Source organism: Citrus clementina, unplaced genomic scaffold (assembly GCF_000493195.1).
Source record: "Citrus clementina cultivar Clemenules unplaced genomic scaffold, Citrus_clementina_v1.0 scaffold_2, whole genome shotgun sequence".
Lineage (NCBI taxonomy): Eukaryota > Viridiplantae > Streptophyta > Magnoliopsida > Sapindales > Rutaceae > Citrus > Citrus x clementina.
In genome coordinates, this window is record NW_006262688.1 from 22,077,995 (window position 1) to 22,095,349 (window position 17,355).

The window sequence follows — 17,355 nt, forward strand, 5'->3', positions numbered from 1 at the left end:
ACGGCAAAATTAAAACAAAAGAGTGAATTATTTCGAAGGCAAATTCAGAGCAACTCGAGGTGTGATATTTGTGGCCATGACACGGAGGATATCCTGCATGCACTTCGTGATTGCATTTTGGCTAAACGGATATGGACTTCCTTACTTCCAAATACTATTGCAGCTTTGTTTTTCTGTACTAATGTATATGAATGGCTTGTACATAATCTGTCTGGCTGGAAGGAGATGGAGAAGGAAGATAACTGGGCGTTGTTTTTTGGGGTGACTATATGCAAAATTTGGTACTGGCGAAATTAGATCCTTTTCGCCAACGGTTCTCCGTGCAGCTCTAATGCTGTGTCGGATATAAGAGCTTTGGTGCATGAGATACTGCAGTCCTTCAAAACTAATCTGCATGAGAGGAATTATAAGGTGACTGTAGGAATTGGATGGACAGCCCCTAGATGGCCTTTCTTCCGTTTGAATACTGATGGAGCAACAGGTTTAAATGGAGTTGCTAGTTCAGGTTTAAATGGCAGAACTTTGGGGGCTCTACCAAGGCCTCCAACTTGCATGGATTAATGGCATTCGCTTTTTAGAAGCAGAGGTTGATAGCCTCTGCATCATTCACATGCTGGACTCCCGAGATCATAATCCAATATGCACACACCATTAATAAAATCGAATCATGAAGGATTGGCGTGTTTTCATTAGACATATCTATCATGAGGCCAACTTTGCAGCTGACTACTTGGCTAAAACTGCAGGCTCTATGCCTCTCGGTTTTCATGTTTATCAAGAACCTCCTGTTGGCCTTGATCCTTGGCTGTGTTATGATATGTATGGGTCAATGATTCCCCGTTCGGTTGTGTCTTAGTTTGGCTAAGCCTTTTTTGTTATAAAAAAAAAAAAAAAAAAAGATAACAAAGCAACTAGGTTCTTTTTTCAATCGAAAACAAAATGAATGAATGACAAGAGCAGGCTAGCTAGCTGCACAGCCTCATATACAAGAAGAAACTCTTCCATCCGCTAACTCCCAGCTTTACAGAATCGGCCTTGTCCACAAAGAGAACGGACAGAGTGTCGCCGTTGTTAATTACTCGCGCGTCTTTCGTTTTGTATCCATTTTCTTCTTCCCTTTCAGTGCCTCAAGCTCAGTTACAAGTCTCTTATTCTCCCGTATCAATATCTCATTTTCTCTCTGTGTCAGACGCAAGTGTAAAGATTTTTTATCGTCCTCAATCATAGCAACCAAGTGCTTATTCATCTCCACCGCCTTTCTTCTTTCCTTTTCGTGCTCTGCCTTCCTGACTGCCCTCGTCAATTCTTCTTCAGTTTCCTCAAGTCTCTTCTTTGTCTCCTCCAGCTCCTGTTTCACTAAACTCTCAGAGTCTCTAAGACTCTTCACCTCGTTCAGCAAGGATTGCTCATTACTAATGCACAAATCGAATCTCGACTGCAGTGCAGAAAAACCGGAAGCAATACTGAGAATCCCATGGGCTATTTCTTCACACAAAAGGGAATCTGACAGTTGGACGAAGGCATCTTTCAACTCAGGATGATTATGCTCCTTTATGTATGAGATGGATGAGGCCTTGTGATGCTCGTGATCTGGCTCACCATTCCACTCTTCAGATGAACTCCTTCTCTTCTGCCTACGATCATCATCTTCCTCACCCTCATAACTTTGATGTTGTCTTTCCAGAAACGACCCAGTAGGAGTGTAGATCAACTCTTCTTCCGCTGACGTGGAGTTACAACACGGAGATGACGGGCAGTAATTAGTAATTGGAGACGACGAAGAATAAGACGGAGATGCTGGAGAGTAAGTATTAGGAGATGACGTAGAACAAGCCGGAGATGAAGGAGAGTAATCAAGTGGAGGTGATGACGGAGAATAAGACGGAGATGAAGGAGAGCAAGCTGGAGATGTAACCCTTGATCTTGATGGAGAGGCGGCACTATGATGAATAATGGAATTCCTTGCGACATCCAATAAAAGAAACCAGCTTCTCTCTTTTAACTCTAATGCCTTGCTGATCACCCTCCGATCAAAAGTTCGAGCCTTAGGAGCCGCGTTAGCATTATCAACTGAGTAGGGCGATGGTGCTCTTTGAAACTCGGGAACCGCCCAGTACAAGTCTTCGGATTTCAGTTTAAACTCCAAAACGTCACAGTCCCATCCTTGATCGCCGCCGGTAGTAGTGTCGGGGATATCAGTGATCAAAACTTTGTCGGGATTACGCGGGATTATGTCATAAACATCAAGATTCGTTCTTTGCTTGACGATGTATAATTCCCCGGATTCTTTGAAACCCAAATTTAAACCAGAGACATGTCTTAGGGCAAGAAACCCTAACAGTACTATGCAGGCACTGGGGCTGAGATGAGTAAGATTCAAATCATAATGCCACAAAAACAATCTAATGAAAGAAGGTATGGGGAAGTTCAACCCTAAAGCAACATAAATCGGATAAAATCTAATGCAATGACGGTCGTCGTTTTCATGAGGAATGGCAAGGCCGCTACCGGAGAGACGCACCACTTCCGATTCAGGAGGAAACGAGTCTTTATACTTGTTTAGGAAATCAATCATTTGTTGTTCGTCGCTAACCCTGAGAATTATAGCTTCAAGGAAAGCCATGTAAAACCAACCTAGGAAAAGAGAAGAACCCAAGTTGTTGTAATGAAGCCAACGATAAACAAGTGAAAAAGACTCCACCGAAGTCGCTCCTTAAATAAGGCACAAAGTAAAGGCGGTTTCCAAATCCTATATGGACTAGGAAATTTAGGAATTTAGGATTCGAATTTTCTATATAAATGGGCTTTTTATGGGCTTTAGACCTATTTAAGATGGACAAGAACGAGACGAGTCCTGAGCCCATTCAAATGAGACGGACGTACATATTAACTCTTCGCCTACAGAATTATTGATTCTATGAAAACAAAGAAATTTCAAAAACTGCTGAATTAAGGATAAAAATGAAGAAACATCAAAAGAATGAGTAAAACCGTTAATAATTCTAACTCTAATCCAACATTGGGAATATATATACATACACACCCAAAAGTCTGACCAAATTCATTCGGTATCCACAATTTTTTATTCATAAATGCATGTGCGTGTATATATTGTGCATAATTCTAGAATTGGCCTATCACAGTTGTACCTAAAACATAAGTTACATTGACAAACTTAAAGATTCACTAGCACCACTGCACCAGAGAAGAAACTCAAGTGCAATTGTACTGGAAAAGGATCTTGACCTCAAGATAACACAACCTCAGAAGTTACATTCACCAAGGTCAGATTACAAACAAATCAGCTTTTAAGAACTGAATCGTCCAAAATAATTCTCGTGTACCAAAGTTGAACACTTGGACAAAGTAATCGCAAAAAGTTCAACAAACAATGTCGCATTAATATGGTGCTATAAGCATGCAACGCAGAGCTAATAGCAGAATTTCAAACAACCATTAAAAAACTGTTGTTTCCAAATTCACCTTAACAAACACATAACAGAATTTTCAGACAATGAACAGTAAAAAAAGCTTGCATTGAATAAGTTTTAGCAGCTTATTAATGAAAATGACCGGGAGACTGATAACAAAAAAGAAACATCAAGCCTCCTCAAAACAGTCTAAGATTATTTACTGGCTCCTCTGTGCACTGCAATACTTCAATTTCTCTGCAGAAATTAACGTAAAACCGAAGCCATTAGTCACATATGACAGCACTTTAAAGGGGAAAAAGAAAATACAGATGCATTATAAAACACTAATTTCGACTAGAAAAGCAATAAAACCCCATAAAATAAGACGATACCTGAGAGCTGAATTCTTGCTCAGCCTCATCATTAATCTCAGAAGAGCTGGATTTCCCAGATTGAACCTCAGAAGTCGATTTCCAAGAGTCCTCGGACACACCAGCTCCGTTGTCATTCTAATTCCAAACGAAAAAAAAAAATGGTAGGATTAATCACTAGAAGTAGAATGAATGTGGGAAAAAAAAAATTAAAAGGACATTACAAGTTGTTTCTTGTAAGCTTCAAGAGCTAGCTCATACTCTGCCTTCTTGTTCAAGGCCTTCTGAACATACGGAGCTTTCTCCTAATATAAAAATTACGAAATCTCATCACAATTTGACCATAAATTCGCAGTAAAAAGAAAGCATGAACAGTATTATTAGTTAAATTAGAGTAATGAATGTGGCGAACGAACAAAAAAAGGAATCATTTATATCTTACAGCCTCAGACATTGATTTCCATTTCTGCCCACCAGCTTTCCCCATCTGCAAGTTCATACATATCAGCAGATAATTCTCTGCCATGAAACTATAAATTTCTGTTTGGTTTCAGAGAAAACACCGAGGAAATTACGAGAAATTCGAAACTAAAATTAAGCTGCTCATTTATTTTTCTTGAGTTTCTTTTATTATAAAGTACAGAGGTTAAGAAAATATGCTAATTCTGAATTTCAGCTTCTCGTCAAATCATTGACCTCAAGTTTCTCATATTTTGAAATGCAAAGGTCTAAAAACAACGAAACTGAATGTCAGTATTTTCATTTTCTCTACAGCCAAACAGAAAGTAACTAAGGGAAATTTGAATACCGAATTTCAAATCGTCAGTTAAATTCGAGTTTCTCAAAACTTCAAAACATAAAAATTGATGCATATTTGTTTCTACTTATCGTATTTTGAAATGCTACTTAAATAGATTAAGTACTATTTTCCCAAATTCCAACTCCTCGTCAATTTAACTCGAGTTTCTCAAACAAACTTCACAAGTACAAAACAAGCAGCAACACGTTTTAATATCGGATTCATATTTTCTTCTACTTTCCTTCATTTTCTCAGCATCCAAACAAGGGTAACAATTAATTAAGTTGAGAATCTTACAGCTGCAACAGATTTATTGTCAGGAAAGCTTTCTTTGAACGACTTGCGAAAGTCCTCCCTGTCATTCATCATACAAAGAATTAAAATCAGAAACATTAAAAAACAGTTGAATGAGATGCGAAATCAATCAAAGTTACAACAACTAAAAAGAAATGGAAATAGAAAAATTTACATGAAAATGAAGTAAGCGCTTAGAGGACGCTTAGGAGCATTAGAGTCCTTTTTCTTGCCCGCTTTCTCCTTTTTCGGTTTGTTCTCAGCCTTGCGTGCCTTCAGCATGCTTCAGATTTCAAAGCACGCACACGTAACCAAACGGACAAAACCAAATAAAAAAAACAACAGATTTGTGAAGCAAAAACGAACAACTAAACAGAAGCGTGGGCGGAAAGCAAAAACGAATGACTAAACAGAAGCATGCGCAGAAAGTAAATGAAACGACAGGATCGCGACTTAAGGCGATAATATGAACAACAAGAAGCAAAATCGAGATAGTGATACGAAGCACAAACAATCGTTAAAGCGGCGGATCTGCAAATCTATCGTTCGTACTTCGTATCACTAGTTTATAGTATAACAGAATTAAAATCGAACAAGTAAACAAACGCGCGAAGTGAAAGAAAACGGAAGTGAAAGAAACGAAGGCAATTTAAGAAAACAATACAATCACAAAAAGAAATGGAAAATGAAAGCGAAAGCATGTCGCTGAAGCAAAATTATTTATAAAACGTTAATCGAAGTAGTTTCTGAACAAAAATCAAAGAGCATAGTCACAGAGTTAAATTAAAGCGAGTCAAATTCAAAATCAGAGCACATAATCTAAAAAGTACAAAAGCAAAAGAGGCAAGTAGATAAAAACGAAGCAGAAACACAGAAAACAGAAGCAAAGAAAATGTGAGGCTCACTCGGCGTGAGGTTTCTTTTGAGCAACAGCAACAACTCTTGGTCCTTTCATGGCTTTTCTATGTTTCGGAACAGAGAGAGATTCAGAGAGAGAGAGAGTAGAATTGAAACGGAAAATGAACTTTTCAGTGAGCGATGTATATATATAGTCAGTTTCACGGATTTCAAATGAAGAATTAATAGAATGTTGAGATTCGAATTTAGTTATTTTGGCGGGCAATGAGAAACGCGTGTCTCAGGACGTGCAATTTGCTGTTAACGAAGCTAGGGATTGGCAATACTCTCGCGAGTTTAATTTCTAACAAACTCGCTGTTTAAAAAAAAAAACAAAGAATTATAAACATTTAAGTATAAGTATACAACAATTAATTGTCTTTCAACAACCCACAAAGCCAAAGCTACAATGCCAGGGTTTGAGCCCCGGCGTCCGGCACCATGCCTCATTTTAACTCTAACCGTTGGATTCAAGTGAAATGAATCCAACGGTTGAGATTGAATACTTAAAAATAATTGTAAAAAGTGGGTAACCGGATGGATAGGTTATTCACAACTTTTGGGTTTCAAATCTCTAAGGCATTTTCAAAAGACTCTATTAATTTTACTGTTTAAATATTTATTTACTTTCTTATGTGATAAAAAGAAGAGTGAAAAAATATGTTATTCTTTAAAAATATTTTCAAATATAAATAAGTTAATATTATTTTAATTAAATAAATATTTTTTCAAAAAAAATAAATGGTAATTAAAATACTTCTCTCCCTCCAACAAAAAGTAATAAAATACAAATTGAAAAGGGAGAAAGCAAGTCTATAAAAGTGAAGAGAGATAATAATTTGTTATTTGAAGTGTCTTTTGGAGTCTTAAATGTTGATGTGGCTTTTCAAATAAGTAATAAAATCTTATTTGAATAGCATTTTTTTAGATGCTCTAAGTACATGTTTGGGAGTTAGGATTAAGTATAAGATTAGATTAACTTTGGGATTAAATATTTTATCCCATGTTTGACTACTTTGCTTGGATTGGATTAGGGAGGACTAAATTTAAATTTAGTCCTTAAATCATAAGATTAACAATTCTAATTTATAAGTGAATTTAGATGGGATTAAAATAAGAGAAAAAAGTTTGTTTATATTTCTTTCATAAATAACACTATTTTTTATTTGTAACCTAAAATTTAATTACTTAATTAATTATTTTATTCATGATTTACTTGAATTTATTTTTTATTTTGTTTGTATAGTCTAATTAATTGGCAATTTTACTCCAATAAAATTAACTATTTAATAATTTGTTACAATAATTGATTGTATTAAATTTAATAATAACCAATGTAATATTAAAAAAAATCATGGAAATTAATAATACATCTAAAATTACTTTTTGATAAAATAAAATATATCTAAAACATCTAATAAACTTTAATTAAATAATTAAGTAGTTTTATTAATTTATATTTATTTATTATAATTATAACTACCCAATAACTAATTTACTACATATTTAATGCTCTTGTTAATTACCTTTAAATTAATTTTAATTATTACTCTTAAATATTCATAAATTTTTTTGTATTTAAATATAATTTAATATTGTCCAATCTAATATTGTACCAAACATAGTACAATATATAATACAATTCAACTTAATTCAATCCAACTTAATTTTATTCAATCCTAATAATTAGGGGTGGGCAAATTACCTGATCCGACCCGAAAAATTTCAGGTTCAAATCAGATCGGGTTGCAAAGAAAACTCGATCATATGAAAATGATAAAACCCGATCGGGTTTCTTAAAAAAAAAAAACTAAACCTAAACACATGCACGCCACACATAAATTACTTATTCACATTTCACAATACACACACAAGACACAAACATAACTCAGTGAACTCACAACCCTCCCTATTACACAAAATCCATACACAGTCACTCACACCCAACGCTAATTCACCAACGGAGGCCACAAAAGCCACAGCCTCACCCTCACCCTCAACAAGCGTTCGATTTGCCACGTGTCTCCAGTCCACGATCTGCTGCTGCGCATCTCCAGTCCACGATCTACTGCTGCGCATCTGCCAGTCCACAAACTGGTCCTCGATCTGTTGTTGCGCATCCACCCGTTTGCTGTTGCACGTCCATGGCCACCGAATTGCTGCCAAGTGCAACCAATTTGCTGCCGACCCAAACCCGATCTGCATTCTGCTGCTTCAAGTCTCCAACCCGACCCGAGTTCCTCCCATTTAAGACTTTGAGATTGAGGAAGAATACCAGCTTCAACTTATGTTATGTTTACCCAGGACGGTGCGGTAGGGAGACAATGGATGGCGTCCATGGGAATTGCAGACCCAGCGGCAAAAGACCCATTGAATTTTGAAGTTTTAATGATATACAACTATATATATATATATGATAACTATATTGCAACCAATCAGATCCTATATAACCCAAACCCGATCCCACCTGAATTCAACCCGAACTTACGACTTGATCCGATCCGATCCGATTTAAATTCAGATCGGATCGGGCCAGGTTGTAAGTTCGGGTTGTATTTGGATTAATTTTTACCCAACCCAAACAATCTGAAATCCGATCGGATTGACCCGAACCCGATTTTGCCCATCCCTACTAATAATTAGTCTAATCTAATCTTGCGTGACAACATATCCTAAATTTTTTTTACCCTTTCACATATTGCTTTTCACCTGAACTTCAAAATCACCATCCCTCAATCGCGCACCTTCACTGATCTAATCCATCGCCAATAACCATGTTTCATACTTCTCTGTTGTCGTCAATCAATTTCACAGAAGCCAGTGATCAAATCCGACCTTCAATCACTTCCATCGATGGAAGGCATTACATGAACCACCCCCATTCGCGAAGCTCTACCAGAAAATTAGGGTGCGTTTGAGATTGAGGTTGGGCAACTGTAGCTTAAAAGGTACAGTACTAAAGTATTTGATAAATACTAACTACTGTACCTTATAAGTTATATTGACATAATTTTTCACTTATATAATAAAAAATTTATTATATTTTCAATAATTTTGTCAAATTTATTATTTAAAATTTATATTTACTATATATTATTAATTTTTATTTAATAACTACAGTTTCTTTTTCCACAGCAGTTATAGTTTAAAAGTTACAACACTTTAATTCCAAAAGGGACCTTAGTCGATGTTCAACCTCCGCTGCCATTTATATGGATAGCCAAAGATTCATGAAAGTCGTTCATCAAATTCTTGCAATCCACGATCATCATCGGAATCATCACCGAAAAAGTAGCCACATCTCATTTATTCAAGAACTCGCTTGCTACATTTTTTTTTTTTTTTGGGTTCTCTTTCTAGATCAATAGTGTGTTCAATTTTCACGCATTTATGTACCTCTATTTTCATAATTTCATAAATAATTTTTTTAAAATTAAAGGTTAATGATGAAGTTGATGGATCTTGTTCGATAGTCAATAGAGGGCTGATGGATCTTGTTCGATAGTCAAAAGAGGGCTGATGGATCTTGTTCGATAGTCAATAGAGGGCTGATGGATCTTGTTCGATAGTCAAAAGAGGATATACCGTTCATTTTTCAAATTCTTAAAAAATATTTTGCTTAATTTTTGGTCAAATTTTAGGATGTAACGTTATCTTTTTCGTTTTTAATGTATTTTTTCTACAATCCTCCATGCTTGCTACCCTTAAATCGTTCGCCTTCCTAGCCAAAATCCCTCATTCACTCAAAGCCGTTCCCCTCCCCAAACCACTAAACAAAAAAAATTAAATCTTGTAGCTGATTCAAAGTCCGCTGCAACTGTTTGAAGAAAGTCCTGTGAGCAAAAGACTACGATCATAGCGAAGCAAGTAGGCTTCCTATGCGCAAGTGCTGCGATAACATTTTTTGGGCATTTGTCACCTTTGCTTGGGGAATAGGCGATGTCTTCAACTGAAACCCATGGCTGAAACTCGTGAAACCTCGTTGAAGCCGAGCGATTGAAACAAAGCTAGTGTTGATCGAAGGTAGTGGTTTTCAATTGAAACAATTCTCGTCGCTGTCATGATTCATGAATAATGGCCTTTATGGTAAGTGACCTTATTCTTTCATACTAATTTCTCATTAACTGATTACAATAAAGATAATGTTGCGGCTACATGTCTTCTTGAAGTAATAATTCATGACTAACTTGTGTTAATTTTAAGTTGCGGTATTACACTTGATTTATAATTATTCCTAATTATCAACAGCTAAATTTATGTTTTATATATGAGACTTGAAAGTTAATATTCAACTATGTTATTTTGTGTTTGTGCTTTTTTTTTTTTTGAAGTTGATTAGATAATTTGTTAAAGATAAAATAATAAGTTAATGATAATAAATGGGTTGGCGGAAGAATCTAAGAATTTTTTTTTTGGCTCAATATGTTCTTTCTATTGTGTTTCTGTTATAAGCAATTAAGTAGTTGTATAACTTCTTTTATAGATTTGACTGATCTTTTCTGTGCCACTGAAATAAAATGATAATTATAGTTTGATATTAAGGTGTACCTTATATTTTCTCCTTGTTTGCGGCTGATTTTGAGTTTATGAATAAAAAACCACAAAACCAACCCAAGAGCAATAAATTTATATTTTTGTCGGGGAGCGGGGTACCTCGCTTGTTCGGCACGTGCAGGCTGTTTGGGCTTTTTGTGGAGTGGAGGAGGATTGAGATGACGGTGGTTATGGAGGGGGTTTGACTTCAGGTGCGGAGGACTGGTGAAACTCGCCTTAAACCTGCGAAACAACCAAAAAAGAGGTCAGAAGTGGAGCCGGGGGTGGCCGGCGACCACACTCCGACGCTCAAGTTAGAGTTGGGTTATCTCAGGTTAGAGAGCTTGCAAGCTCTTGGTAATGGAGATTTTGAGGTTGAAGAAACCCTAATTTTTTGTGGTGAGTGTGTTCACCTCCCTTGATAATAATCAAACCTGAGTATTTATATGGTGTACCCCAGTCGTCGTGCCACCTGGCGCTATTTTAGTGGCGTTCCCTGCTGTCATGTCAGGAATATTCTTATTTTCATGCGTATGGCGGCTTAGACGTTTCAAAAATATGAGTGGAGAGCAAGTTTGTGGCGTATTCACGTGCTGGGTGAAGTGGAGTGGTCCCGCGTACCTCTGCAATTCCGTTGTAATTTTGCAGGCGTAGCAGAAAAAGCTGGTGGTCCCAACTATCACAATATCACACTTTTTGCGGATTCGCTGGCGTGACAGGCGGCTGTCTTCTCTTTTGCGGCACGGTATTTCCTTATTTTTTAACACGTATCAAACCGATCTTTTTGAGATTCGGGGCCCACATATCCCTTCACATATTTACGAAGACTTTTGTATCCTTTCATGGTGTACCCGAGGTACCCCCGGAGTGCTTAGGGTACCCGAGGTACCCAAGATACCTGAGGTAAATTAATCTCTTAAATATCGACACGTGGCGCTTTATCATTGGCCTCATATTTCCTTCCCAAACAACATCCCCCTAGTTTCTTTGTGGCGAATGTAATTGAGGCGCAAGAAACTCTTGAAGGAACTGTGTGTGACACGTGACGATATTTACCTTTTTTTTAAACTTTGAACTGATGCATGTCCTCACGTCTCTCCAGCTTTCCTTGGGAAAGTGGTAACCGCCTGACACATGATTTGAATTTAAAAACACCCTTCTGCAAAAATTATTTGACCTCTCACTTCATGAAGGACGATTTGTCAAGTTTAATTAAACTTGTTCCACTCCTTTTATGTTATCACTTTATTTTGAAACTCCCAAAAAATCTCCCATCAAATTTAATTGCTTCCAGTAACTTCTTGCTTGCCCTGGCTTTCAAATTTCAAAACTAGTCAAATCATTTCAACCACAAGCTTCACATAGTTTGTTGTTTTTTTTTTTAAACAAACCACCTTCTGCACGTTTTTACTCCCACTTTATTCTATTTCATTTTGCAATCCCCAAAAACTTTTTCTCTTCTTCTCCAATTTCCAACGCCGCCCCATCTCCATTTTTTTTTTTTCTGCCTTTTGCTTCTTGCCCTTTTGGATTCCATCTGCTTTCTTCCTTTTTTTTTTTTCCTCTTTGCTTGCTCTCGGCCCACCATCACATTTTCTTTCTCTTTTTGCATTCCTTCTTTTTCTCTTTTCTTTATCTTTTTCCAGGCAACTTTCACTCCCTTTTTTCTTTTCATCTTCTTTCTTTTTCCTTTTTTTTTTCTTCTTCCTTCTCGGCCAGCCTTGGCTCCCGTGATTTCCAGTGGTGGCGTGACGACGGCGTTCGGCTGGTGGTGCAGTGATCTCCTTGTGGTAAGCCATCTTCTCCCCCCCCCCCCCCCCATTTTGCTTCTACTTCGTTTCTTCCAGTGGCCCTTTTTTTTTTAATCCATGCTCCTCCTCTTTTTCCTTTTAAATCACCCTGACAGTTTCTTCTTTTTTTTTTCTTATTCTGGCTTCCTCTTTTCTTTTTTCTTTTTCTTTTTTTTTATCTCCAGGCTCCCCCCATTTTTTTTATATCATCCAAGCTCCTTTTTTTTTTTTGACTTCCTCTTTTTTTTTTTATATATCTCCAGGCTCCCCCTATTTTTTTTATATCATCCAAGCTCCTTTTTTTTTTAATTCTGACTCCCTTTTTTTTTTATATCTCCAGGCTTCCTCTTTTTTTTTTTTTGACTTCTTCTTTTTTTTATATATCTCCAGACTTCCCCCATTTTTTTTTTCTAACGAATTTCATTGTGTCTATGACAGCATCTACACAGCTCCATTTTTTGAGCAATTTTTGGCGATCTGTGACTTCGCTTGGCGATTTATAGTCTAAAACTTACTTATTGGCGACTGAAATTTGCTGCTCTCGGTGAGATCTAGGTATACAATTTTTTATACCTATTTTTGGCTTCTTTATTTTGAAAAATAATGTTGTGGTTTTGTTTTTGGATTTGTTTCTGGTTTTCATGCAAAGTGTTGGCATTTTTCTTTTTTGTTTATGCTTTTATTGGTGGATGTTGGTGTTTGGCTTGTGATGGATGAGGTCTGAAGTTGCGGGGGTATGTTTTGATGTAGAGGTTTTCTTTTTCAACTTGTGTCTTGTGTTTTTAGGAGAACAAGATGGGGAGAAAAACTGTTGGGAAAAAGGGTCGTAATGTGGTCAGGGAGCCGGGGGAGACAAGTGAGGAGGCTCCCCTTTCTGATTCAACCCCTTATATATCCCTTAGTGATGACGATGGATCCCCTTCAGCTAGTCCCAAGTTATCTTGAACCAAACCTAGTAAAATCTCCTGTTCCTGTCAGCATTCCAGAACCTCCCTTGATCTCTCCCTCTGTCTCTGTAGCTCCTAAGCTCTATGCACTAGGGGGTAGGCCGGCTACTCCAAGAGATTTAGAAAGGGTTAGAGCCAAATACAACATACCTAATTCTGTCCACCTTAGGGTATCTCGCAAGGGCGAGCGCCCCGAGCACCCTGACTCTGATGGTGTTGCCCTTCATATCGACATTTTTGACTTAAGTCTCAGTTTACCTCTTCAGCCATTTTTTAGAAAAATGTTCACTAAGATGAAAATTGCTCCCGGACAGTTATCCCTACCTGGTTGGAGATTGCTCACGGGTCTGGAGGTTTTGTGGCTAGATATTTTTAGGGAGGTTATTTCTTATGGAGATCTAAGGGGGTTTTATCAGTTGAAGAAGCCCGCTGGTTTATCCGTAGCTTATTTTGCTACTTGGGGGGTTCATGGTAATTTAGTGAGACCGGATCCCTTACTGAAAAAGGGCTACAGATATGGGTAGTTTGTAGCTGAAGTCAAGTGGGGGAGGAGCATTTCATCGGGGAATGAAGTTGTGCAAGTTCGGAACTTCTTCAATGAAGATAGTGTGTGTTTATTTCCTCCTCTCTCCCTTTCTATTTATATATACATTTCTCGCATGAATTTTCTTCTTATTCATTATTTCTTGGGATTTTTGCAGACATCACTTGGACCAAAGGAACATGCCCAGTTCATGACGTGGGGAGGAAAGTGAGTGGTGTTATAGAGAAGTTCTAATTTTTACAAAGTGAGGGTCATGTTCTGAGCACTGCCTGGTTGGCGAGAGCTGGTCTGATTGAGGAGAGTTTGACGCCTTCTTCAGTTGCATGAGCGGCAACTCCTCCGGTACCCTGGGTATCTCCGTAAAAGGTGACCGATCTCCCGTCGTTCCAGGCGGCAAAGGTAAATTGCCCGTCTCCTCTCTTGGGGGTTCTCGGGGTACCCCGGCTACCCACAAGAGGAAGTTTGGCTCCCTTTTCACAGCTCCTAGAGACCTTATGGAGGGCAAGCTGGATCTGGTGGCTAACAAGCAGATATCGCACCTGACTGATTGCTTCATTCATTCCTCTGAGAGTATTTCCACAGACATGGCAATGGAGGCGAATAAATTAGATTTAAATGAGCGCTAGCCGAGCGCTCAAAGCTTGTCATGACGTGAGCGCCTCTCACTCTTTTCTTTTCCTTTTTTTTATTATTATTTGTGTAGGCGGCTTTCTACCTTAGCCACGGTCTCCGAGACCTTAGTGGCATCTCGGCTGCATAAACCGAGGTAGAGAGGCTGCAAGGTGAGGTTAGGCTCGGCTAGTCTCGGGAAAAGAAGCTAGGAGAGGATTTCAGGGCTTTGCAAAGGCCCTTGGACGACCACGCCCAGGAGAACAGCCGATTGTCTAGGAAGTTGGAAGAGGCGGAGTGTAAGCACAGTGAGCTACTATCTCGCCAATCGGAGATGATGGACAAGGCCTTTACTCTTATCATGACTGAAGTCTGGAGCGTCGAGCCTGAGCTGGTGGTACCCCGGGTGGAGAAATGGGTGGAAAAGTTGGCCATCCTTAAAGCGATAGAGGACAAGAGGGCTACCCAGGCTCCCCCATCTCACAGCCCACAACAATCTTCGGGGGTACCCCAGGTACCCCAGGCGGATCTCCCTTCGGTTAGCGCTGTTCATGTGGGTAGCAGCTCTTTGGCTATGAGTGTTCCTGTTGATGCCCCCGTTGAGGGGAACGGTGGAGAGGATGTCCCCCCTTCTGCTTGATCTTACTTGTTATTCAGAATTTTATCTCGAGATGTCTTAGCAACTTTCTTTCTTTGCTTCTGTACCTTTTGTAGTATGGTATTATCCTTTTGATGTGTTGGGATACTTGACTTTTGGAAGGTTGCCTCGGCAATCTTGCCTACTCGTTCGCATTAACTTCTACAATATACTTTATTTGACGTGCCATTGAATTCCTTACTTATGATTGATTTGTGTAGCCTCGCGGGGGTCTCTCGGGTACCCAGGTACCCCCCCTGATGTATTTTTGGCGCTTGCGTGGTGATTTCCGTAGATGTGCTTACTACTCGTTTTAATAAAGATTATGGCGTATCTCAAAATAATTTAATAATTCGCACATCATCATAAGATAAAATGAAATTCATATTTGGCGCAACTAGGATAAAATAAAGATTATGACGTATCTCAAATAGACTTGTGGAGTTTCTCAAGTACCCCAGGTACCCTCTTTTTTTTCGGGGACCTTCTTGGCCTCCTTTCTTGCAGAAATGGTAAAAAACATGCTTGTTTTGCCATCCGTTTCTAGTCAATATTTAATAAAATAATGCGAATAGAGGGGAATGCTTGCCTACCTCGTTTCGTTTATCTATTCTTTACTTGGCTCAAGTAAAAGAATGGAGGTGTGGGCGTGTACATACCTTAACGGAACCTCATGGCGCTAGGGTATGCTGGTTTACCTCGCCCTCGGGCCTTCTCTGACCCTCCCTCTTTAAATTTGTTGTATTATTTCTCATTGGCGTTGACCTCGAACAGATCTTCACAATCGAATCGAGTCAGATACCTCAGGTTCCCCTAATTATCTTGAAATGGAGCAATTATAGCTGAATAAGACATGGCGTAATAAGAGAGAGTCACATTAATGGCGAAAAATTAACCATAATCACATTCGGTAATCAAAAGGAGAACATTACATAAGACTGACTCATTATCCCAATGAGAATAGGAAACCGTATAGATATCCACTCTCTAGGACTTAGGGAATTAAAAATTTCACTTACACATGTGGGCTACCCTAAGTACCTTTCATGGCTTTACCATATTGCACACATAGTAAAGAAAATAAGAGATAGATAAATTGAACGATAAGGTTTAAGACACTGTCATCATGTTAGTAGTACTTCCTCAGCATTGCGGCATTCTAGGGATGCTTGACGATTGTTCCATCCATGTGGGGTAGTCTGTATGCCCCCGAACCTACCAACTTGTCTATGCGATATGGGCCTTCCCAATTAGCTCCGAAAGAGCCCTTCGAGGGTACCCAGGTATTTTGAGTTACCTTTCGTAGGACTAAATCCCCTTTCTTGAATGATTTGGGGCGTACCCTCTTGTCATATAAATCTGAAATGCAGTGCTGGTATATTGCAACCTTCAATTCTGCTTTAGCCCTTTTTTCTTCAACAAAATCAAGATTGGATGCAATCAAATAGGCATTCTCGGCTTTATCGAAGTATGTGGTTCTGTGAGAGGGTATCCTGATTTTAGCTGGAATGACTGCATCAGTCCTGAAAGCCAGAGAAAATGGGGTTTTTCCAGTTGAAATATTCTGAGTTGTCCGATAGGCCCAAAGAACGTCAGGTAACTCGTCTACCCATGCTCTCTTCCTTTCCTCCAGCCTCTTCTTTAGGATACCCTTAATGATTTTGTTGATGGCTTCCACTTATCTATTAAATTGCGGGTGAGCCGGAGAAGCAAATCGGTTGGCTATCCCAAGCTCCGAGCAGAAATTTTGAGATTTTTCGTTATCGAATTGCTTCTCGTTGTCGCTGACAATTGCATTAGGGATACCATATCTGTATATGAGGTTCCTCTAAACAAAATCAGTGGTTTTTCTCTCGGTAATGCTTTCCAACGGCTCCGCTTCCCCCCACTTTGTGAAATAGTCAACGGCTACAATTGCATACTTAGCTTGTCCTCTACTAGTTGGCAGTGGGCCAATGAGATCTATACCCCCAACAGCAAATGGCCACGGAGAAGACATGACATTTAACTTTTCTGGTGGAAGGTGGGGTACCTTGGCAAATCTCTGGCATTTGTCACAACTCTTGACTATGTTTTTGGCATCCTCCCGCATCGTAAGCCAATAAAATCCTTGGATTGTGCTCCATAGTGGTTACCGTAAATCCCTTCGTGTATCTCTCTCATGACATATTCGGCATGTTCATTTCCCAAGCACTTTAAGTAAGGGAGGGTAAACCCTCTTCTGAATAAGGTATCCTCGATGAGACAATATCGTGCAGTTTTGTACTTTAGCTTCCTTGCTTCATTCTTGTTTGAGGGCAGATCCCCACTTCTGAGGTATCATGATTGGTTGCATCCAGAGTACCCCAGCAGTTATCGACCCTATTTCTTTTGGGTCAAGTATATTAACACTGGGTGTAGGTACGTATTCAGTAGTGATTGGACCAACCGATTGAATTGCACCAAAGGAAGCCATTTTGGCGAGGTTGTCAGCTTCACAATTTTCTAATCGTGGAACTCTTTCCACCTTGACCTCAGTAAA

The 17,355-nt window shown here is 38.8% G+C and overlaps 1 protein-coding gene across 1 annotated transcript; it reads right to left on the reverse strand.

The window, feature by feature from the left end:
- Positions 1–3,399: 3,399 nt before the first annotated feature.
- On the reverse strand, positions 3,400–5,902 carry LOC112101175 (high mobility group B protein 3-like). Its single transcript, XM_024191765.1, has 7 exons — positions 5,783–5,902; positions 5,053–5,160; positions 4,881–4,938; positions 4,227–4,271; positions 4,009–4,089; positions 3,806–3,922; positions 3,400–3,668 (listed from the first exon to the last, which is right to left on the reverse strand). Exons 1-7 carry the CDS (start codon positions 5,830–5,832, stop codon positions 3,660–3,662), a joined length of 468 nt encoding a protein of 155 aa, XP_024047533.1. The 5' UTR covers positions 5,833–5,902; the 3' UTR covers positions 3,400–3,659.
- Between the last annotated feature and the right edge of the window lie 11,453 nt (positions 5,903–17,355).